Here is a 23,003-nt window from a genome sequence, read left to right on the forward strand (position 1 = left end):
TATCAGTGAGTCGGAACCACAGGACATCCCAATAGCGAATTGAGAACCTAGAGACCACAGGGGACCTAGAGGATGTTACCATGTATCCAGGGGTCGTGAAGGGCCTATTTTGAGTGCTGTCAGTGGGAATGAAACACAGTTAGTTATGGAAAGAACTACAGATAGGATCTGACACCATTGGGAGGTGACAGACAAGAAGAAAATCTCCTTGATTATAGCCCAAACCCTGTTGTGGTTTCATTCTATTCTTTTCTTTCTTTTTTTCCCCCCTATCTTACTGGCACACATGCCTTTTGCAGTAAAACGACTTTCTAAACCAAGCAGCATGGCTCTGTATAGGTGCATCTGAGTAGAAAAAACATTTTAATTTCTCTTGGCTTAGAATCTTGGGAAGGAAGGCTAAAGTTCTGAAGTGGAAGCTATAGTTATTATGGGGCTTTGGCTTAAGTCACCGGAGGATGGAGTGTAAGTTACTGAGATGGGAAAGGCTGTGGGAACAGCTCTCCAGGTATGGGGGAGAAATGCCAAAGTTCCCTTTGGTGCCTGGAAAATTTGAGAGGTGTTTTAAACAACGAAATGGAAATACCGAGCAGGTGTTTGGGAACCGGAGACATTCTCAGGGCAGAAGAGTGGTCCTGGCTGCAAATAGAGGTTTAGAAGTCATCGGCAGGGGGATGGCATTCAAGGCTCAGGAACTGGTTGGGTCATCAAGCCCATGAGGTAGATGAGGAGAGAAAGCAGGGAGCAGGGAAGCACTCCAGAGGTTTGGTGGTGGGAGAGGTAAAGGCAGGTGACAGACGGAACAGAGCATGGACAGTTAGTGAAGTGGGAGGAAAGCCAGGAGCTGATTGATCAAATAAGATGAGGCTGGAGTGTCAGTGGTTGGCTTTAGTGAAGGAGACAACCTCGGTGAGAGCAGCCTCAGGGATCAGCATGACTGAAAGACGGATTGGACAGTCTAGACGTTTCTTTTGGAGTACAGTTGGAGATTGGCACTCCACAGGTCTCCTCGGCTCCAGTGTGTCCCCACTCTTAACATTCCGGAAGTGCAGCTCAATAAGCAGAATCATAGGCTTAGGGTCCAAACCTACCTGTGCCTCTTCCCAGCCATGTGATGAAGGCAACTTTCTTAACCCTTCTGAGACTTTATAAAATGGGGGTATTAATATGTATAGTACCCACTGGGCCTGACCAGGCGGTGGCATAGTGGATAGAGCATCAGACTGGCATGTGGAGGACCCAGGTTCGAGACCCCGAGGTCGCCAGCTTGAGTGCGGGCTCATCTGGTTTGAGCAGAGCTCACCAGCTTGGACCCATGGTTGCTGGCTTGAGCAAGGGGTTACTTGGTCTGCTGAAGGCCCGTGGTCAAGGCACATATGAGAAAGCAATCAATGAACATCTAAGGTGTCGCAACGAAAAACTAATGACTGATGCTTCTCATCTCTCTCCGTTCCTGTCTGTCCCTATCTATCCCTCTCTCTGACTCTCTCTCTCTCTGTCTCTGTTAAAAAAAAAAAGTACCTACTGGGGAAGTATTATTGTATTTAATATTTTTCTTTTATCAAGAGAGAGGCAGGGAGGTGGAGATACAGACTCCCGCATGTGCCCCAGCTGGGATCCACCGTGTAACCCCCATCTAGGGCTGATGTTCTGCCCATATCTGGGGCTACTGCTCTGTTCCTCTGCAACCGAGCTATTATAGCACCTGAGGCAGAGGCCATGGAGCCATCCTCAGCACCCAGGGCCAACTTGCTCATTAGACCCATGGCTGCAGGAGGGGAAGAGAGAGATAGAGAGAAAGGAGAGGGGGAAGGGTGGAGAAGCAAAAGGTCGCTTCTCCTGTGTGCCCTGACCAGGAATCAAATGAGGACTTCCATACACTTGCTGATGCCCTACCACTGAGCCAACTAGACAGGGCCTATATTTAATCTTTATAAAGATTAAATAAGGTAATAAATATGGACTGTTGAGCTTTATTGTTATTGCTGTTCTTACTATGATCTTTTTAAAAATGCAAATGTGTTTATGTCAGTGACTCTCCCTTTCCACCACACTCCATCACACGGGTCCTAATTTCATATGCAGTTCATCCTCTTTGCATTATACTCTCCGTAAATACATATAAAGGTATTTGCAGGCTTCTAAACCCCGAGGGTAACAAGTTTGAGCTGCTTTGCTTTGTTCAGGGCTCACCTTTAGGGGGTGCCATTAATGAGGACCTCCACTAGGGGGTGAGCAAGGAGAAAGGACTAAAGTCAATCAAGTCGGTTGGTAGCGGGACCAAAGTTGAAGAGACATCGTAAATTTGTCTGAAATTGTTTTCAACTGCATAGTGTTTGCAGTTGTCAGGGCCCGCTACCGTGGATAGCCAAGAGTTAGTCTAGTGTTTATAAAAAAGAAAAAAAAAGAAAGGAGAGAGAGACAGAGATGGAGAGAGGACGATTGGAAGAGAAGAAGAAAGGAAGGGAGGGAGAGAGGGAGGGAGGAGGAGGAAAAAAGGAAGGAAAAAAAGAGGGAAGGCAGAAAGAAAGGAAGGAGGGAGGGAAGGGGGCAGGTAAGAAAGGAAGGAGAGAAGGAGAGAGGGAAGGATGGAAACAGAGACTCAACAATACCTTTGGTCAGCAGCTCTTGTTTTCTCAGGGGAGGGGACAGAGGTCAGACTAGGAAAGAGGTGGGGAAGTGGGGGAGGGGGAGGATGTGAGGTTGGGCTAGAGAAAAGAAAGCAAGCAAGCCCTCTGGTGACACAGAGCCGTGCCTGCGGCACCCACGCCTCGCCTTGGGGCAGGACCTGGGAACCCTGCAGCTGAGCGGACAGGTGAAGCCACGGAACAGCCAAACTGGGGAGGACCGTGCAAAGCCACGCCATGGTGAGCTTTCAGCCTAAAAGAGTTTCAGACGCACAGGGAGGACCTCCTCTTGGGATTGCAGAAGCAGGTGGCAAAAAGCAGGAGGCAATACATTTTATTTTTGGTTAAAAAAAAAAAAAAAAAAAAAGCCAAGAACTAACCCTGAGTCCCTCCTCTCAGAGGGCTCATTTCTTCTCCTTGGCTTGTCTCCTGGGAGCTTCTTGAAATACTATCTTGTTGAAATGAGCCCTTTTGCAACCCGACACTGCGGGGACTTGAGAGGTGAGACTATAGGGTTTTAAGGTGTGCAGAAGAGTTGTGGTCTTGTCCTCTGAGTTGCTCAAAATGCATTTCTTTTCAGCTGAAAAAAAATTGAACTTGAACTGCTTTCCTTTGCTGGTGTCTGTTTGGCTAGCTAATTCTTTCAGGTATTTGAAGCACTGACACTGACCCATCAGGATCAAGTGGGAGATTTTAACATTAACTCTAGACAATAGTCCATTAAGCACCAATGCACATTTTAAAATAATATATATTAAGTGTCAAATCATTTCATCTAACAGCCCAGGAGAAGAGTAGGTACAAAAAAATTACTGAAATGTAGAAAAAAAAAACATCAGAGAAGTAACAATCAGCAACTGGAGGCTAACACAGGAACACGGAAGAGCCAAGCATCAGTTTGAGGGGCAAATTTCATGCTGCTCTTTTATCCATGTCTGAGAAATCAGTTACTTTGGCCAGGTTCAGAAAGCATGTGTTTTGTTTTGCACCTTAAGAAAGCTGTCGGAGCCTCCTCAAGGGGTTGTAAATATGCGACTGAAGAGTAAAAATCTTGTATTTTCCTTGCAGAGATTTCCATGGAAATGTCAGAGTGCTCAGAGGGTCTTCAAGTTGTGGGTGTGGACAGTGCTCTGTTGTGGTACGTGCTGCTGTTTTGTATTTTGCTGAGACTTTTTCTTACTTGCTTGTTTTTCTTAAATACCCACTGGGTGTATATAGTCATGAGGGAAACTGTTAGGTAGATAGCTGTTCATTCTACCCCCTCTGTGAAGATCTTTCTTCCTCTCACCTTTAGTCCTTTCCCAGAAACCTCCTGAACTTGCCACACCCTTTGCTGCAACGATCCAAATTCTGACAAACCTCCAAAGATCTTAGTTATGATGGGATAAGGGTAATTAAGAAACACCTCATAGGAAACTTACAATCCGCAGCAACTATTCAGCCCAGTGGTGCTCTCTGTTATTTGTCAATAGTTCAGTGGACATTGATGTTATTGGTATGATTCAAGGGTTGAGCTCTTTAAGGGCAGGCCCTGCACAGATTTTTTTTTTTATCCTTCTCCCATCATTGTGACAAGTTTTGCGTCTGATTCTTGAAGAATGTTCAATGATTGTTTTGAACTTTCTTTTCCATTTCCTAAGCAAACTGTCTGCTTACTCCCTAGCTTGGAGTTTCCGCTCTGGCCGACCGGCCAACCACCTGTGGTTTCCTCTGCCCCCTCCCACATTCCTTACTCCATGTCTGCCTCATGCCACCTGGGACTCTTGGGAGTCCCTGCAATGTGCCAAGCTCCGTTCTAGGCACTGAGGGTGCCACAGGGAGCAAAACAGCTTCCTCCCTCTCGAAATCACATTCTAGTGACATGCTCCTTCAAAACTCTGGTCCCAATGTTTATTTTACGACCTTCTTTACTCACGAATCCGATCTGTCTTGTTTGGGATATGTTTAATTTGATCAAGATTAATGATGTTTTCTTTGCAGCTGTTTTCCCTTATTCAGAATCTTTAGGAGACTGTAAAATTGGATTTTGTTTGTTTGTTTTGGTCTTTCTCCATGGTGTAGACAGTAAATCTTAGAGATTTATGATTTTATACTGAATTTTAAATGGTTGACGGCTACTAAGATAAATATGAATTTCTAAAATAGGTTGGGCCCTGGCCGGTTGGCTCAGTGGTAGAGCGTCGGCCTGGCGTACAGAAGTCCCGGTTCGATTCCCGGCCAGGGCACACAGGAGAAGCACCCATCTGCTTCTCCACCCCTCCCCCTCTCCTTCCTCTCTGTCTCTCTCTTCCCCTCTCACAGCCAAGGCTCCATTGGAGCAAAGATGGCCCGGGCGCTGGGGATGGCTCCTTGGCCTCTGCCCCAGGCGCTAGAGTGGCTCTGGTCACGGCAAAGCGATGCCCAGGAGGGGCAGAGCGTCGCCCCCTGGTGGGCAGAGCGTCGCCCCCTGGTGAGCGTGCCGGGTGGATCCAGGTCGGCTCATGCGGGAGTCTGTCTGACTGTCTCTCCCCATTTCTAGCTTCGGGGGGAAAAAAAAATAGGTTGGTTACCTTTCACTTGAAAGGATTTTGAGAGAAAAAAAACTATATCATGAAAATAAATCTAGAAGGCTGCCAGAATTTGTCTAAAATAAAGCTGTGTGCAAAAGTCTTCTATGTTATGGTGAAAAGTGGAACCCAGAGGTGTAGCTTCTACTTCAAACCTGACTAACCGTGGGAGGCCAGGGCGTAACTGACACCCCTGAGGTGTCAGGTTCCTGGTCTCTCAGAGGTGGGCTCAGCCTGGATTAAGCTCTAGCTGGTGTTCAGCTGCAACTGTGACTCTACATAGTTCACGCTGATGTCTTTCAGATTTCATGGTGTACCATGGAACCAACTGCTGGACTTACCATTATTCCGAAAAACCCATGAACTGGGCAAATGCTAGAAGGTTCTGCCAGAAGAATTACACTGATTTAGTTGCCATACAAAACAAGGGGGAGATCGAGTACCTGAACAGGACGCTTCCCTTCAGCCGCACCTACTACTGGATCGGGATCCGGAAGATTGGAAGGGTGTGGACGTGGGTGGGGACCAACAAGTCCCTGACCAAAGAAGCTGAGAACTGGGGCGACGGGGAGCCCAACAACAAGAAATCGAAAGAGGACTGCGTGGAGATGTACATCAAGAGGAGCAAAGACGCCGGCAAGTGGAATGATGACGCCTGCCACAAACCAAAGGTGGCCCTCTGTTACACAGGTAGGGCGGGACCAGACCCACTCCGCTGCTCCCGGGGGAGGGGCCAGATTGAGCGAGTCCTGGGACTCACTCAGCTCATGGAGATGCTGGGGAAGACAGTGTTTGTGCTCCATTCTAAAAATCAGTCCACTCCTCCGAGTCAGCTCAGATCCTGTCACGGCTGAGCACTTGAGGCTGGTCCCAACGCCCCAACATTATACCCCTAAATTAATCCCACATCAAGGTGGTAAGTGCAGAAGGGGGAAGAACTACACTATCAGTGTCCCGGAGAATAAGGCAGGGAAGTGCAGGAGGTTAGGCTCACGTGACCTCAGTTTCCTCAATGTAAAGGAGGGGACTTGGTGTCTCCCTTCCCGCACGGCCTGATGCTACAATTCTATATATGAAACATGGTGGTGTTTTATCATCTGTGATGTATATAGAATTTCCATAAAGACTATTAAGACAGTTCTGAAAAGTCCAGATTTTTCCAAGTCATATTTTTAACAGTAAGACCCAGTTATTTTGGTCCATGGTAAATTAGACTCCCTATTAATTTAGCAAATTTGGATTTTTGAAATCTTTCTAGAGATCTTTCTGTGAAGAAAGGGATTACTAAGCAACCTGACTACAGAAATGATTGGCGTCAAGGGCATTGTTCAATCTGCTTATTACGTTAAAAATAAAACATTTTTTAAGAATTTCAACCAGTATGTCACTAAGTTCCCCCAAAATGTTACAGAGCATTAGCATTGGTAAATTCATGCTAAAAATGAACGTCTGTGGCTATATGGCCAGTGTCCTATGTAAATAAAAATCACAGTGTGTGGTTTTTACGCAAAGGTACTATGAACGTACAAATAAAGGTTTCCTGCTTATTACAAGTCTCAGCCAAAAAGTTATCCATGTCTAAAAAAACCCAAAACTGACTGAAAAGTACTAAAAAGTAGTGACATTAAAATAATTTCTCTCTGATCCCCTTGAAGCTTCTTGTCAGTCCTGGTCATGCAGCGGCCATGGCGAATGTGTGGAAACCATCAACAATCACACCTGCGTCTGTCATGCGGGGTTCCATGGGCCCCAGTGCCAGTTCGGTAAGCCCCTTCCCTTCCTCTTTGTTTTCTCCTGCATACGGTGACACGAGTGACTACAGGTTTTGGAAGTCACTTGGGACAAGATGACACTAGTCATTCTGAGAAATGAGAAGTTTTGATCACAAGGCCATGCTTGCACAACACTGGTACCTTTCCGCCAAGATTTCGTAAGTCAGGACGGAGTTTCAGTGAACTTCTCAAGTCTCTCCGAGTGCCACAAAGAGCGTGGCCGAAAGGGTTACAATCCTGAATTGGGCGTGGTTGCCTCCTGCCCTTCAAAACTCACCATCTAGTGAGCTTGTTGGACTTATCATAACTCTAAAGTCTGAGAGAGACTAAAGCTTTTATTGTTAGGAGGGGGGATTCCCAGAAGGTAATCTTGCTCGTTAATGTAATCCTCAAAGCCATGACAGGGCAAGGCCAAAAAGAAAAGTTCTCATAATGATATATCGTACATAGAGGTCAGAGGTACTTAATAAGAAACCCAACACATTTATTTGGGCTGGGTGTTTCAGAAGACATAAAGGCAGGCTTATTATAGATTCCGCCCTGAAAGGATTTGCAATTAACTAGTGGAAATTATATATGCTCATAATTTAGTTTGATGGAAGGCAAGATAGGCCGGGGTAAGCTTGCAAAAACTAGAAATCGCCTAATGAAGCAATCTGGCCTCTGACAATGGAGGCTACTGAGCATCTTTTTTTTTATGTTGGGTTTATTGGGGTGACATTGGTTAATAAAATCATATAGGTTTCAGGTGTACAATTCTATAACACACCATCTGTATATTTATGGTGTGGTGTGTTCACCACTCTGACCCAACTCCTTCCCACTTATCCCCCTTGCCCCTCTTGTACCTCCCCCACCCGCTTTCCTCTGGTAATCACTGTACTCCTGTTTGTGTCTTAGGTTTCTAGGCGTTTGTTTTGTTTTGTTTGCTTGTTTGTTTGTTTTTGCCACTTAGTATCTTAACACCTGCGTTTAGGGCAATTGTCCTAGAAGCAGGTAGGGCATGAGATGGGTTGGATAGCAAAAAGAGAGAAGATGGAGAGCATCATCCGGAGTCTGTTGAAGTCATTCAGAAAGGAAAGAATGCGCAGGTTCAAAGACTCAGAGTCTCTGACCCAGTCAACTCACTACTGAAAGACACATCAAATCCTTTGACTGATACAGGTTGAGTTTCAAAACCATGTTTGAAGTATCTGGGGCATAAAATAAAATAAAAAAATTATAAGGAGAAAAAGGATGCAATGTTTGTCAAGACTAGATAAAGAATGAAAGCTGAGGTGCCTATATATGTCAACCAACTGGAGGTGACCTCACTCAGTCCTACTCAGTGGCAGAGCCATGACTCCTAGCCAACACTCCACCCTCGCTCCATTCCAAAACTTTGCTTTTTCATTCTTGTATCGCTGCTGTGTCCCTTCCACTCCCTGTTGAATATTTTAATCTTTTTTGTTCTTGGCTCCCATCACATCACTCTTTCCTGTTTTTCTTTCCACCTGTGATCATCTCTCTCTTCGGTTTTCTTCATAGGCACCGATCCAAGTCCCTACACTATTGTCATTCCTCATCTATCTTGTGTCTGTTGCTCTTTTGTCTCTATAAGCCCCCCTTTGGTCAAACTTACAGACTTTTGTGAGCTCATAAATTTATGGGAGCTTCAGATGGACCATGTTTCTAGCACTGAACTCCAAAACTGCTAAGCGCATCCTTGAGATGCCCAAAGGGCTATAAAATCGCCGCTCCCAGCCAGCCCTCCTAATCTCCCTATGTGCCGCCACCACCACTGATACACGCACTCTAGTATGAAACCCTCTCACCAACCTTCCCCACCTGCAAAGTAACACACTACTAACTTTTATACATTATTATTTTCCAATCTGTCTCCTCTTTGTTGATTCTACTACGACTATGGCCCTCATCAACTTCCTCCAAGATCTTTGCAGTTAATTTTTGAGCTGAGGTCTAGGACTTTTAAGTTAGTGCCCTTCAAATATACTATTCATGCAACGGGGCAGGCTGATCAATTGAAAACAATCAAACAAGTATCACATATATGTGACCATCCTAACCTTAGATTTCTACCTATTGCTTGTCTTGCAGGATAAAAATCTAAACTCTTGGCCCTGGCCGGTTGGCTCAGTGGTAGAGCATCAGCCTGGTGTGCAGGAGTCCCAGGGTCGATTCCCGGCCAGGGCACACAGGAGAAGCGCCCATTTACTTCTCCACCCCTCCCCCTCTCCTTTCTCTCTGTCTCTCTCTTCCCCTCCCACAGCCAAGGCTCCATTGGAGCAAAGTTGGCCCCGGCGCTAAGGATGGCTCTGTGGTCTCTGCCTCAGGGACTAGAATGGCTCTGGTTGCAACAGAGCAACGCCCCAGATGGGCGGAGCATCGCCCCCTGGTGGGCATGCCGGGTGGATCCCAGTCGGGCGCATGCGGGAGTCTGTCTGATTGCCTCCCGGTTTCCAACTTCAGAAAAATACAAAAAAACAAACAAACAAAAAACTAAACTCTTCAAGGGCCAGAGTAATGTCCATGTATAGTAGGTGCTCACTAAATTCAATGGAAGAAGATTAAGAGCATTTTGCCTTAGATCCAACTTTCTTCCTGATCGCATTTCACATAGTCCCTCTCTCCTCTTTCCTTCTAGTAACACCAGCATGCTTGCAGTTCTCCACGCTGACTAACTCAGCTTTGTGTTTCCTTGACTTGCTCCTGGATTTCTCTCTTATTTTGCACATGGCTAATCTACTTGTATCTTGAAGACAAAGTTCAGCGACTGTTTCTTTCAGGAAGCTTTCTGAGTATCCGTAAAACAGGCCAAATATCCCTATTTTTTGTTTTAATACCTACACATACATCTCTCTTACTTATCTCGCATTTGATGAAGTCCTCTGTTTACTTGTCTGTGTCCCCTTGGGAGACCAATAGCAACCTGAGATCAAGGAGTATCTTACTTATCGTTGCACCTGTGAGGTGGAGACTGTGGCTGGAATATGTGATGCACTGGCTTGTGGGCGTGGAGTGAGTTGTACAGTGTAATTTACTTTAACTTGGACTTAGACTATATATGAAAAATATAAAAATTCCTCCAATTCCTTAGAATCATTCTTTATTGGACTCTCAAGAGCAAGATCACAATGATTGCTCAAATTTAATAAGCTAGAAGGCAAGAGAGCTGCAATATTTGCCCAAATGGTACGGCAAGGCTGAGAATGCAAAGACTGATTTTTGAGTCTTCGTTTGATCTCGTCACCACCAATCAGATCAGGGCAATAGATGTAGCTTCTGCAGAGGACTGTCAAAGTCAGAACTGAAGTCCTGAAACTGAGCTAGGGAGAGCGAAGACAGAACCCAGGCAGAGATGCCTTTTCAAGCTCCCCCCCCCACCCCCTTATAAAGAAGACTAATTATGGACACCTACTCTTTCTACTGCCAACACTAATATCCTGGGGGCGCACCTATGTGACAGTACTTGCCAAACTGTGCCGGTCCTTTCCACTTAAACCTATCTAGGTTTAGAAACTCTCTTCCCAGGCAAGGCCAAAGATAATAAGGAAATTAGCTAATGTTTAATGAACACTTCGCATGAGTTAGGTTCTATTCTAATGCACTAAGCATTGAATGCCCACGCCAACCCTAGGACGTTCATACAGCTGGCATGATTCCTCTCTCACAGCTGGAGAATCTGGAGGCGGAGGGCTTCGGCGACCTTGCTCAAAGGTGCTCGGTTATCAAACAGCCGAGCTTGTTCAGCCCCAGACATCAGGCCCCCTTCCCACTGCCCTCTGCTCTTTCCTTTCTTACCGTAGTGACTCAGTGTGCGCCTTTGCATGGTCCAGAGCTGGGCACCATGGCCTGTATACACCCTTTTGGAAACTTCAGCTACAGCTCCCAGTGTGCCTTCCAGTGCTCAGAGGGGACGGACCTCATTGGCACCCGAGAAGCCACTTGTGGGCCCTCTGGAAGCTGGTCCTCTCCAGAACCAGCCTGTCAAGGTGAGTGACCGCTGTTCTGACCAGAGGCGTTGTCATGGCTGCCCGGCGTTTACAGACTGGGCGAACGCAGTCAAGTCTCACTGAAAAGTCTGTATTCCCTTTTGGAGCCCAGTTTAACCTTGGACTCTCCTGTGAGCGGTAACTGTTACTAAAATCAAAACAGAAAAACTGCAAACAAAAAATAACAACCAAATACCTCTGAAGCCATCTCGCAGTAGTGAGTGGTTTTCAGCGATCGGTGCGGTTACCCTGTATCTTTTTTTCTCTCTTCTCATTGTCAAGGCATAAATGCTCAGTCTTGCTGAGCCTCAAGTTAAATTTTGGTTGCTCTCTTCTCTCAGTAACACCTGTTTTATGTGGTGTCCTACTTAACACCAACCGATTTCCTTCTCAGAGAGTAGAGGTCTTTTTTAAAATTGTTTTATTTGTGTATTTTCAAAATAATTTCTTACTTTTTCTCCTCCATGAAATCTCAGGAGAATAACAACTGCTGTAGAAAACAAAAATACAACGTGTTGATTTTTTTTTTCATTTGACATATGGTAGACATTTTCTTTTTAAACTGTCTAGATTATCCCTTTGCAGGAGAAGACTGGCAGCGTCTGAACTTGTGAAGTTTTTGGTTACATTTTTCTACCTTTGTGCTTCTGACACACTAGTTTAAAGTGGTTTAATTCTCCAAAGAACTGTCAAAATAATTTCTTTTTTTTTATTCAGTTAGAGGAAGGGAGGCAGAGAGACAGACTCCCATATGTGCCCCCAACCGGGATCCACCCAGCAGACCCACTAGGGGGTGATGCTCTGCCCATCTGAGGTGTTGCTCTGTTGCTCAGCACACAAGCTCTTCTTAGCACCTGAGATGGAGGCCATGTAGCCATCCTCAGCGCCTGTGGCCAACTCACTCCAATTGAGCCATGGCTGCAGAAGGGGAAGGGAGGGGGGAGAAAAGCGAGAGGTGGGAGTAGAGAAGCAGATGGGTGCTTCTTCTGTGTGTCCTGACCAGGGATTGAACCCAGGACATCCACATGCCAGGCCAATGCTCTACTACTGAGCCAACTGGCCAGGGCAAAAATTGTTTCTTGAACAATTAGCACTAAATTGACCAACCTGCTGAATTTTATAAAAGCTAAAGGACTTTCTTCAGAGAATTGGGATGTTTTTCAAAATTGCTTGGGTAGGCTTCAGAACAGGTGAAAGAGTGGAAATTCTCTGTACTCACAGAGACGTTCCACTTGCTGCAAGCTCTCCCTTGCAGTAGAGGTGGATAGCGACACCCAGGGGGCCTATCGTCCCCTTCTCTCTCCACCCCCCCCCCAAAGGCTTCCCATGCCCTCCTGGCTTCCCCTGACTCGCCACTCTCATCATTCTCAAGAGGATAAAGTCTGGGAGCATTATCAAAAGCAGTTTCTAGATCAGAAATGTCTGGAGTCCTGTGGATGTTTGCACGGTTGCATCAGGTAGCTTTGTCTCAAAACTTCTGGTCAAGACAGGGTCTCTGCTCAGATTTTTCTCGTTTTTCTTTTTTGTTGAAGTGATTCAGTGTGAGCCTCTAACAGCACCTAATGCGGGGACCATTGATTGCAGTCACCCCCTGGACAACTTCAGCTTTAACTCCACCTGTACTTTCACCTGCTCAGAAGGAACAGAGTTAATCGGGGACAAGAACACCATTTGTGGATCATCTGGAAACTGGTCGAGCCCTAGTCCTATATGTCAAAGTGAGTCAGTTTGCCCCAATATACTGAGACTTAAAAGATGGAGCAAATGGTGGGGAGAGACCTATTGAGTTTTTATATTTTGCTTTGCTAAATGCATATATCTTAAAAACAAGTTTGTACATATAAATTTATGACATAACCCTTGACTATTCTGGCCTCTTTCTTCAGGGACAGCCATTTTGGTTTTTCCAGCCAATTCTCAACTCCTCGCATCTTAATCCTTAAGATCTAAACTCAGTGTGTCTGCTGGCTTCTATTTTATCCATTCTTCTATTCCAGTGCAATCTCACTTCTCTGTTAGCCCATTAAAATGCCGCTACAAATGTCACTGATAAACACGCAATTCCCCAAGTAGTAGAATTTTCAATGACCATTAAGCCCATGCATCCTAGATCTGTCTGTGTACAAGGACTGGTCTCCTTCATCTGTCTATACCCTCCACCCAACATGGTGCCTGGCAACAGGTTCTAAATAAATCTACGTAAAATTAGCACAGAAAAGACTAGCTTCTCATGTTTACTTCCGAGGCCATCTGCAACCAGGACAAAAGTCTTTTATTTTATTTTATTTTATTTTAGAGAATCTTTAGATTTTATTGTCTTGAATGAAATGAGATTTTTTCACTTATTTATTTATTTAAAAAAACTTTCAAGTTGTGTATTTTTTAAAATGTTTTATTAATTTTAATGGGATGGCATTGATCAATCATGGTACATAGGTTCAGAGAAAACATTTCCAGGTTATTTTGACATTTGATTATGTTGCATACCCATCACCCAAAGTCAAATTGTCTTCTGTCACCTTCTATCTGGTTTTCTTTGTGCCCCTCGACAAAAGTCTTTAAATGGCAGGATCTGGGGAAGTTTTTTGAGAAGCTCATCTCAGTGGGGCGGGGCATCAGGAAGGAGGTGTGGAGCCTTTGGGGAAGGACTATCAGGCTATGGGACCTTTCTTTTTAAGGCTGGGCTAGTGGCTATTTCCTCATCCTCATGAAGCCAACAGGTACTCCTCTGTTTAGACCCTCTGGGAACTGGAGCCTCCTTCCATGATATAGTTGGGTGTGGGCACGGAAAACCCTTAAAGTAATGTGAAGAATAAGGGATACCATCAGACCCTGCGCCAATATGCGACAGGAAGTTCCTTTAACTGGTGCTATCAGATTAGAGATCTTTTTACAGTGGTTTAAAAAATTTTTTTTTCAATAAAGGTTTCCAAATGAACTTGGTTCACACTTACAAGAGGATAGAGAGATATAGCCCTTTCCATGTTTGCAAGGGAAGTGGGAGCAGTGGGCAGACTGGACCATTTGACAGATCAGGGCAGCTGCTTGGCATGCACACCAAGTGCATGTGTTTGCACAATGGCTTCAAAGTAAAAGCCTTCCTAGTGTCCTGTGATTGATAAGTTATCTGGGTCTGACCCCTGGCTTTTATTTTTGCTGCACCCATGCCAACTCTCCAGCTCTTCTCTGTGATTTAGAGTCCCAGCCACTGAACGAGGCCACGGAGCTAAAGACAACGATGGCCCGCGTCGTGACAATATTTTTAGGTGCATCTCCCAGAAATTCCATGAATCTCAAACCTGGGACCTGAGGTTCCATAGGCATTGGGCTAGAGAAGCGATCTGGTCTTTGCTTCTGCTGTAGACTCGACACGGCTGGTTTCCTCATCTGTCACGGGCGTCAAACGGACTGTTATTGAGAGATGTGAGCGGGGGAAGGTCTGACATCATGATGTGGAACTAGGGGAACAATGCTCGTGGCCTCCTGCGACCTGCCTCCCCGGTTTTCTCTTTCAGAACTGGACCGGACCTTCTCCCTGATCAAGGAGGGTGACTACAACCCCCTCTTCATCCCGGTGGCAGTCATGGTGACCGCATCCCTGGGGCTGGCGTTTATCATTTGGCTGGCAAGGCGATTAAAAAAAGGTGCGTGAGTTTACCTTCCTACGAAAATAATAAACCTGTACAGAGAAAAGAAATGTAGAAAGCCAGAGAAAACTAAGTAGGATGGTTCCGACCAGAGCAGGGTTCCCTGCTCTGTGTTCTGTGGACATCAGTCCCTGCAGAGGCCTGAAGCCGCCTGGGCTGCACTTGCATTAAAACACGCAGGCTGGATTTTGTTTTTCATACAACAAACCTAAAAAAAATAAATAAGTCCCACTATCATCAAAGCACCTTGCTTGGGTGGTAGCAGACAAATGGTCCTTTGCTCTTACTTCACTCTGAAAAAAGGATGCATAAATGCTGTCCTCTAAGAGCCTTTGATTTCAGTGCTGCAATTCCCTTAGGAAGTGAATCTGATGTCCAGTAAAGCGTTCAAGGCCCTGCTCCCAACAGCCTGACCTCATCAAGAGTCACATACTTGTCTGGGTCCTTACATGGGGCGTTAGTCGCACTGTCCCGGGCTAAATCCCTACGCTTTCTCCCCAGTGTCCGTTCACCAGGGACACCACCCTCGCAGGGCACCACAGACTCGGCTTCCCCTCCACCCTGGACTGTGGAGAGCGTGACCTTGGGAAGCCAGTATCTCTGCCTGAGCAGCAGGTGACCAGCACCAGGGAGAGACAGTATTCCCCGCCCACCTGCCCCTGAGTATGTCCACACCCTAAAGGGGGACCAGCCTTCCCACGGGGCCCACAGGCTAAGGCAGACCTTGGGGGCGTGCTGCCACCTGCCAGAATCATTCAAGGCTCTGTAGTTCATGCACATTAGGCAGCTCCTGATAAATCTCAGCTTCAAGGTCAGGGACCATCAGTGACCTCCAAACAATTGCTAAGCAACTGCACTGTGTTGCCTTTCTACTGGGTTGGTTGACTGCCATCTTAATTCTACTTTCATTGAATTAATTGTGTATTCTGATCAATGAATATGATATAGAAAGGCTGTGGTTGGTTGACTGCCATCTTAATTCTACTTCCACCAAATTCATTGTGTATTCTGTTCAATGAATATGGTATGCAAAGGCTACGCCCCTCACCCAGCTATCCTCACTGGCAAGTGCAGGAATATTATCTATCACTTCCTAATGGCCTCCCATAATGATCTGATCTTTCACCCCAAATTTAAGAACAAGGGAACTGGGCTGGGTTCATCTTCTGACCAGCCCAGAAAGACAGTGGAGGGGGCTCCGTGGATGCGCTAGAACTTCAGTAACTAATGTGAGAGCACCGAGCAGTTAGAATGTCTCTGCTCCTGCTGATAGGAATTTGCTGAGATTGGGTTCCATCAATTTATAGAAGGATACTAAGTATGTAAGCATTTCATGAAGGCAAAAGATTGTCATTTGCATTGAGACTTCGAAGCCTGATGCCAGCCGTCCAGCCGTCCCCTCCTTGCCCCTACCTTGGGTGACACTGACAGAACTGAGGGGTCAAGGATAGTGAGTAATGATGACACACAGCCCTCTGGATAAGGGGAGAGCTAGATAACCTTTAAGGACTTTGGGGCTATGTCTGACCGGGAGAAGGAGGATATTTATTCCCTAATTCTAAAATTTTAAAACAAATGTTAATAGATTTTAAAAAAAAGCAGACATCTAGTCCCCTGTATTCAGTGGGTGGGGTGGGGGTGGGGGGTGAGCTGGCTATGGCTGTTTCATGAGCCGGGGTGAGAAAAGGCAGTGGGGTTGTTTTTTTTTTAATTTTTTACCTTGGAGTCATTTCTGTACAAGATCTCAAACCGATAACCTGAGCTCTGCATGCCCTTGCTGTGGGAATCGAAGTGGGGCAAACAGGAAGCAGATAAAGGGCACTTAGGTTGGTAACAGTTATGCCAACAGAGAGAGCCGGAGCCCCAAAAGATCACTGGCTCTGTAGAAGGTCAGGGTGTCTCTAACAGGACATTCAAATAGCCTTCACCTCTGAAGCCTCTCCTGATATCTCCAACGTCCAAGGAGATCTCCAACGTCTTCCAAAAAGTTTAGGTGTAAAGTTAACTGAAACAGGAAGCCTGCTGTTTTTCCCTATGGAAACAATGTTAGAAGTGATGGATAGGTTCCCGGGCTACACCCCTAGAGATTTTCTAATGCAATGTAGTGGGTGCATTTCTAAGAATAAAAGTTAAAAAAAATCAATAAATCTGGCTATATACAGTATTCATCAGCTCTGAGGATTTTATAGGCTTCTGGAGTTCAGAAAGCTGGGAAAGGGGGGACAGGTGAATATTTAGAGCATCGTAGCCAATGAGATGACCAGACGCTTGACCCCAGCCTTCTGTCCCCAGACAGAGCTTCTGAACCCGCACTTTGGCCCCTGCCCTACTGTCTCAACGTCCAGACTTGAGCTTCTTTCTCCTGAGAATGGAGCAGGGCAGGCCCCAGAAACATGATCCCCTGTGCACGGGCTTGTCTAGAAACACTTTTTTCCCACCTCGCATCATCATTATCTGATGAGTTATTGTTATTGCTCCCTTTGGTTAAATGAGGAAAGTGAGGCAACAATGTTTTCTGCCAAATCTCTCAGGTCCATGAATATCAGCAGGGGCCAAAGCCCGTCTCCCAGCTAGAGGTGCCCCCTACACCCACTGGTCTGTAGGTTAACTAGGCTCTATCATTTTCTTCCTCACTTGGAAGACTCTTCCATCTGAACCAACTCACAGGGCTAGAACAGGGCACGAAACTGAACACATGCCCACACCCTTAGTTCCTTTTTCTTCAAAAAGGAAACCCGCTCAGAAGGAACAGATTCTTGCTCGTGCATTGTTATGTGTTTTATTGTTCCTAAATATATGTGAAGGAAATATATGTGAAGGCAAACGAACAGAAACCTGAAATTAAGCCAGATTTAATTCTCTTTGTTTAACTGCATCTGGTCCATGTCATCGGCGGGCTGAACTTGGGAAGAAATGTTTAAAATATTAACTTCTAACTTTTTAAAGGTTTAACATAGCCATTGAACACTATCCATGGGAGTTAAGCTCTGCACTAAATACTTTGAATACATTTTTTTTTTAAACCAACTCAGGGGAGATTTAATTTCCTGCCTTTGTCACAGAGAAAGAAGTTGGGCTGAGCGAGGATGTGCAGCTATTTAGTATTAGTATTTAGTATTATAGTATTTGCATCCAGATTGAATGATTCTAGAGTTCCAGTTTATAGCCCTTGACATACGCTGCTTCCCAGTGATTTTTTAAATTCTACTCAAAAAGCTTTTATTGGTTTGCTTTTGCTTTTATTTCCTCTGGAGCTCAACTCTACAATGTACTCATTTATCTCCTTATTTATTCTCTGCTTTTTTCCTTAAGTCAGCTAATTTACAAAATGCATTCCACACAGCGAGTTGCAATCAGTTAAAAAGTAAGAAAAAGAAGGCCAAAGAGTACTATACCAAAAAAGGGGTGAAGTCAGAACACAAAATGTGTGTCCTGTCACACGGGCCCATACACTTGGTAAGAGAAGGTCTCAGGTCCGGCTCCGAGTTTCCTTGCAGCCAGTCAGCGGAGGAAGCTGAGCCAGCTATGACAGCCTCGGTGCTTATGAGACAAAGACACGCTGGCCACCCCTACCACGGAGACCGGAGTGGGATTTCTCCCGTGGATTCTCGCAGAGAATGTGGTGGGAGGCGGAAGGACACGTGCCCTGACAGTGTTGGCAGTCAGGTCCCCTAGGGAAGAATCGCAGCCGGGCTGGGATGGCCTGTCCATAAGGGAGAAACACGGGAACAGGAAGATGGGGTCTGACCATCAGGCGCTTCGGGCTGGGCTTGTCCTTATGAGCAGCAGAGATCAGGAATGGAACCCTGTTTGAAGGAGACCGTTGACGCAGTGCCTCGGGTCTCCTTTGAGGCAGGTGGGGTCCTCCTTCGTGGATGCACAGTACACCTCAAAAAGGCAGTCCTGAGGGTGGAAGTCTCTCTTTACTCTTACTTCAAATATTTGAAATTGTCTACTTTTGCTGATGCCATTTTTCTGTTTCTTCTATTTTCAGGCAAAAAGTCTCAGACAAGGTAAGTTTTATCAGCAGGCAGTTTCTACACCTGTTGATCTGTTCTCTATCTTCCTAAGATACTTCTGTTATACTTAGAAATGCTCATTCCTTACTGGTTACTTACATGGGGTCTCATTCAAATGAAATTTTCAGATAAATCAATCAACCTCCCTTAAAAGCTGTGGGTTGTATATATAGATACGTATGTGTGTGTGTGTGTGTGTGTGTGTGTGTATTTTATTTTTTTTTTCTTCCTTGTTCTGGCTGAACATAAGGGCAATACTGAATATGGTCTTCAGGAAACATCCAAAAATTTAACAAATATTGGGTGAGAAACTATTGTATCCCAGGCTTTCAGAAACAGATACAACCCCAGACTCCCAGGGCCTCAGTGCATAGCATTGAGGGGGTAGTGACTACTGCTCCGATAAGCACTGCCCTTCAGAGGTCTGGAAAAAGCGGGGAGCACAGATTGTACCAGCAGCTTCCCTAAAGAGGCAATATTTTAGTTTGGTCTTGAACCTCGGATTCCTTTAACTGGAGAAACACATACTGAGAAGAGATGCAGGTGTGGGAAAGTGTCCGGCCCGTCTGGCAGAAATGGAGATGGCCAAACCTCAGCCAGCTTCCGGGGTTTTGGGACTTGCTCTGAAAGGTTAAGAAGAGTTTAAGTAAAAGGAACTTCGAAGATAAGATTTTGGTGACATCGTGAGCACCTAGTTAGACACTGAGCTCCTTTTACCATGCTGGATGTGAACCATGCTGGTCCCTGGAGGTTGGTTGCTGCTCAGACAGCCGTCCTACAAACCACAGGTTGTCACTGAGAGGACGGGTGGGCTGTGCTCAGAGTGCAAAAGAGAAAGTGCGGAGACCTATAAGGCAGCCAGCAGTCAGATCACAGAGCCGTTCACAAGCCGTATTAGAGAGTATGGATCTTGTCCTGAGGTCTTTGGGGTATCAGCACAGGGCTTTAATCAGGCGAATGTCACGCTGAAATTTGAATCTCAGGCCTCTTTGCATTTGATCTATGAGGATCATTGCTCTGCACAAAAGTAAACAAACTTGGGAAGTGAGTGAGCCCGGAGGCAAAGAACTGTCTTGGAGGAATTTGAACTTGTTAGGTGAAAGCTATCTGGAGAAGTAGCAGAGAGGATGAGTTCATGAGAGGAGGTAGGATCCACTGGACATGGTTACTAACAGCTAAGAGAGAAAGAGAGAAGACTCAAAGGGAGTGGTTCTGACTGGGGAACTGAGAGGCGCTTGCTCCCTGCATAGGATACAGGGCTATTAACTGAGGTGGGAGAGCCCAGTGGGGAGTTCCGGGGGCAGGTTCCTGGTGCAGTTTTGTACCCATTGAGCTTTCGGTGCCTGGGGCACATCCATAGTCCACTGGGAGGCAGGAGAAGTGGACTGAGGGGCTCTCCCTCTGCAAGAGGTCACCACCACCTCAGGACCATGTACAGTCATCCAGGCAGTGAGAATGGGGGGCAGTGTGAGAATGGGGGAGAATGCGGGAGGGAGGGGGGACCCAGAATGACATGCACAGCAAACAAGCCCGCCGAGGAAGAGGAGGATGGGAAGAGGTTGCCAGGGAGTTAGGGGGGAAATGAGGAGAGTACGGGGTCAGGAAATGGAAACTGTTTCATAGGCTGCCAGGCAAACCAGTGAGTTTTCCCTGGATATGACAAGGGTGTTGGGGGGGGGGGAGGGAGCCCAATTTCAGTGTTGAGGTCGGACAGAAGTCCGATGGCCAGGGGCCGGGGAATCCATGGAGGTGAGAAAATACAGGCAGAACAGGCAAGCCATCTCTTTTAAAAAGCTTGGCTAGGAGGAGATGAGCGAGGTGGGGGGCTGGAGGCAGGTAACTGGATGGGGACATAGGGTCAGTGGAGGTCTTCTGCTCTGTTTTATTGGCCCTATCTTCCATTTGCTAGTGTGGGTGGATCCTAGACCCCTCTCGGGGCTGGCCTCCCAATCTCTGTGGGCAGGAAATCCACGTGGTCTACAGTCTTCTTTTATGGTCACACCCACTGGGTGAAAGTCTTCCTGGCACCGTCTACGCACATGAACAACTCAAGATTTAATCACCATGATGGAAGCATATCATTTCAACTTTTTGGATGTCCTTGAGGCACAGGAAAAGTTTTGGCATGGAGTTAATGACCTCTTTAAGCTAATCGCCTCATTAAGTCCGGATGGTTTGCTGATTTTTTATAGGAAATCAATCAACAGTTGTCTAACAAACACTTTGTATAGAGACAATGCTCGGCTTGACTGAGACACTAAGAAGCATGGCCCTGACCTCAGGGAGGTCATCTAGTTGGGGAGTGAAGACAGACATAGTGCTTTGTTTTGTTTTTTTAAATCAGAAAAATACAAGGCAGATGATGGCAATGGTCAATGAATTCTGTATTCAGAAAAAGCCTCCTTCAACACAAAAGTTTAGTGACCACAGAAAACCTTTATGAGATCTGCACCTACCTAGATCCAAAAATCATGTTCTTAGTGTTTACGCTTTTAGAACTCAGGACTCTTGTTTCCCAGGTTAGAGCTGTGAGACCCAGACACCCACTGCCTCCAGCAATATGACATATATATTTTTTTCACACTGAAACCATTGTACACTGGCACTGAGGAAGGGTGGGGTAGAAGAAGTAGGGTGTGTTTCTCAAACAAGCCAAAGGTAAAATGAAGGTGATCATACTCAACACCTGTATTGATTTCTTTTTTAAAGTTCTTGAGCTAACAACATTCATAGCCCTCTGTGTTCAATCCTATCAAGCTTTTGGTTGGTGAATGATGGGCTCCTAGGGCATTTGTGGTTTCGATTCTTGCTGGTTTATTTTGACTCTTCTGCAAACTGGTTCTGTTTATCGCCTCATTTGGTTTCTTGTGTCTAAATTCTGCCTGGGTAAAGCTACACCCAAGATACACAGGAAGATATGATGCCAACCTCAGAGGAGGGTCGACGTGAAATTCTGTTTTCAGAAACATTTTTATCTCAGTATTGGCAAGCACGTTTGCAGCTGCTGAATTGTGGTTTCCCAGGGCAGTTCATCATGAGAACAGTCTCAGAGTCTGGTGCTCCCCTGAAAGGCGCTGCTATTAAGACACACCATATTTGGCTCTGCCCATCCTTTCCAAGAACAAGACAACTGACTGTTGCACACACACACAGAAGGTGTCATTTATTTCATGAGACTAAACTTGTCACCTTCTCCCTAAGTCATATCCCAGCAGAATCAGGCCCTGTAGAGCCACCACCATAGCTTTTGTGAGTTTGGATTTTCTCTGATTTCTCCTTCCTTTTGGAGCGTGTCTTCTTCCACTTTCCTGACCTCCCACTGTTCAGAATCCCCCTACAATGCCCCGCATACTCATGCACACTCATTAGGTCTGAACACAGAGCCTGTGGCGCGGACATTTCTCTAACTGTGCACCCTGGACCAGCAGCCTGAGCATCACCTGGAGGCTTGTTAGAGACACAGAACCTCAGGCCCCGCCCAACCACTGAGTCAGGGTGCTTCCAACACCCTCTGGGGTGGCGAGCAAGCAAGGTGTGAGAGGTGCAGCTTTGGGGTTTTCAGTTCTCGCCTCCCTGCCTTAGGGCAGGTCCCGCATGTTGTCCAACCCACTGAAGGTACCTGCCTTCCTCTTCTCCCCTTCAGTGAATATTCACCTTGCCTATGAACACTTTAATTTTCGCGGTGGTAAGCTCCTTCGTTTAACTCATGTTCTCTTGTTTTTCCTTCAGCATGAACGACCCATATTAAGCCACCCTCTGTGACAGAAAATTCTCGATACTAACGCATCACTGGATCGGCCGTGAAAAGTGTTGTCCAGTGGCATCTCCTCCGTCGAGGTGACGCATGTCTCTTGTTGCACCTGAGAAGATCCCTATGAGACTGCCCGCTTCTCCTGCTCCCACTGTGGCCCCCGTACCCCCACTCCCAGTGCCCCCCGCCCTGCTGTGGTTTATGTAGCTCGGCGTTTTATCCTTTTCTCCATGGACAGACAAGGCCACTGGGAAAGGATTACCATGGAAACATAAAGACATCCGGTTTCATGTTTTTTCTCGACTCTTGTTTCTGGTTTCAACTCAGAGCTGTACCCGACGACATACACTTCTAAACGCAGCGAATAGTCCAGGGGTCAGGAACCTTTTTGGCTGAGAGAACCATGAACGCCACATATTTTAAAATGTAATTCCATGAGAGCCATACAACAACCTGTGTACATTACGCATTATCCAATAAAAATTTGGTGTTGTCCTGGAGGACAGCTGTGATTGGCTCCAGCCACCTGCAACCATGAACATGAGCGGTAGGAAATGAATGGATTGTAATACATGAGAATGTTTTATATTTTTAACATTATTATTTTTTTTTATTAAAGATTTGTCTGTGAACCAGATGCAGCCATCAA

The 23,003-nt window shown here is 45.9% G+C and overlaps 1 protein-coding gene across 1 annotated transcript; it reads left to right on the forward strand.

The window, feature by feature from the left end:
- The first annotated feature begins 2,716 nt into the window (after positions 1-2,716).
- Positions 2,717-22,854, forward strand: SELL (selectin L). Its single transcript, XM_066255103.1, has 9 exons — positions 2,717-2,867; positions 3,696-3,765; positions 5,477-5,863; positions 6,829-6,936; positions 10,752-10,937; positions 12,470-12,655; positions 14,453-14,581; positions 18,579-18,597; positions 22,333-22,854. The coding sequence occupies exons 1-9, from the start codon at positions 2,865-2,867 to the stop codon at positions 22,349-22,351; spliced, it is 1,107 nt and encodes a 368-aa protein (XP_066111200.1). The 5' UTR covers positions 2,717-2,864; the 3' UTR covers positions 22,352-22,854.
- Positions 22,855-23,003: the final 149 nt, after the last annotated feature.

This window comes from Saccopteryx bilineata, chromosome 2 (assembly GCF_036850765.1).
Source record: "Saccopteryx bilineata isolate mSacBil1 chromosome 2, mSacBil1_pri_phased_curated, whole genome shotgun sequence".
NCBI classification, from domain to species: Eukaryota; Metazoa; Chordata; class Mammalia; order Chiroptera; family Emballonuridae; genus Saccopteryx; species Saccopteryx bilineata.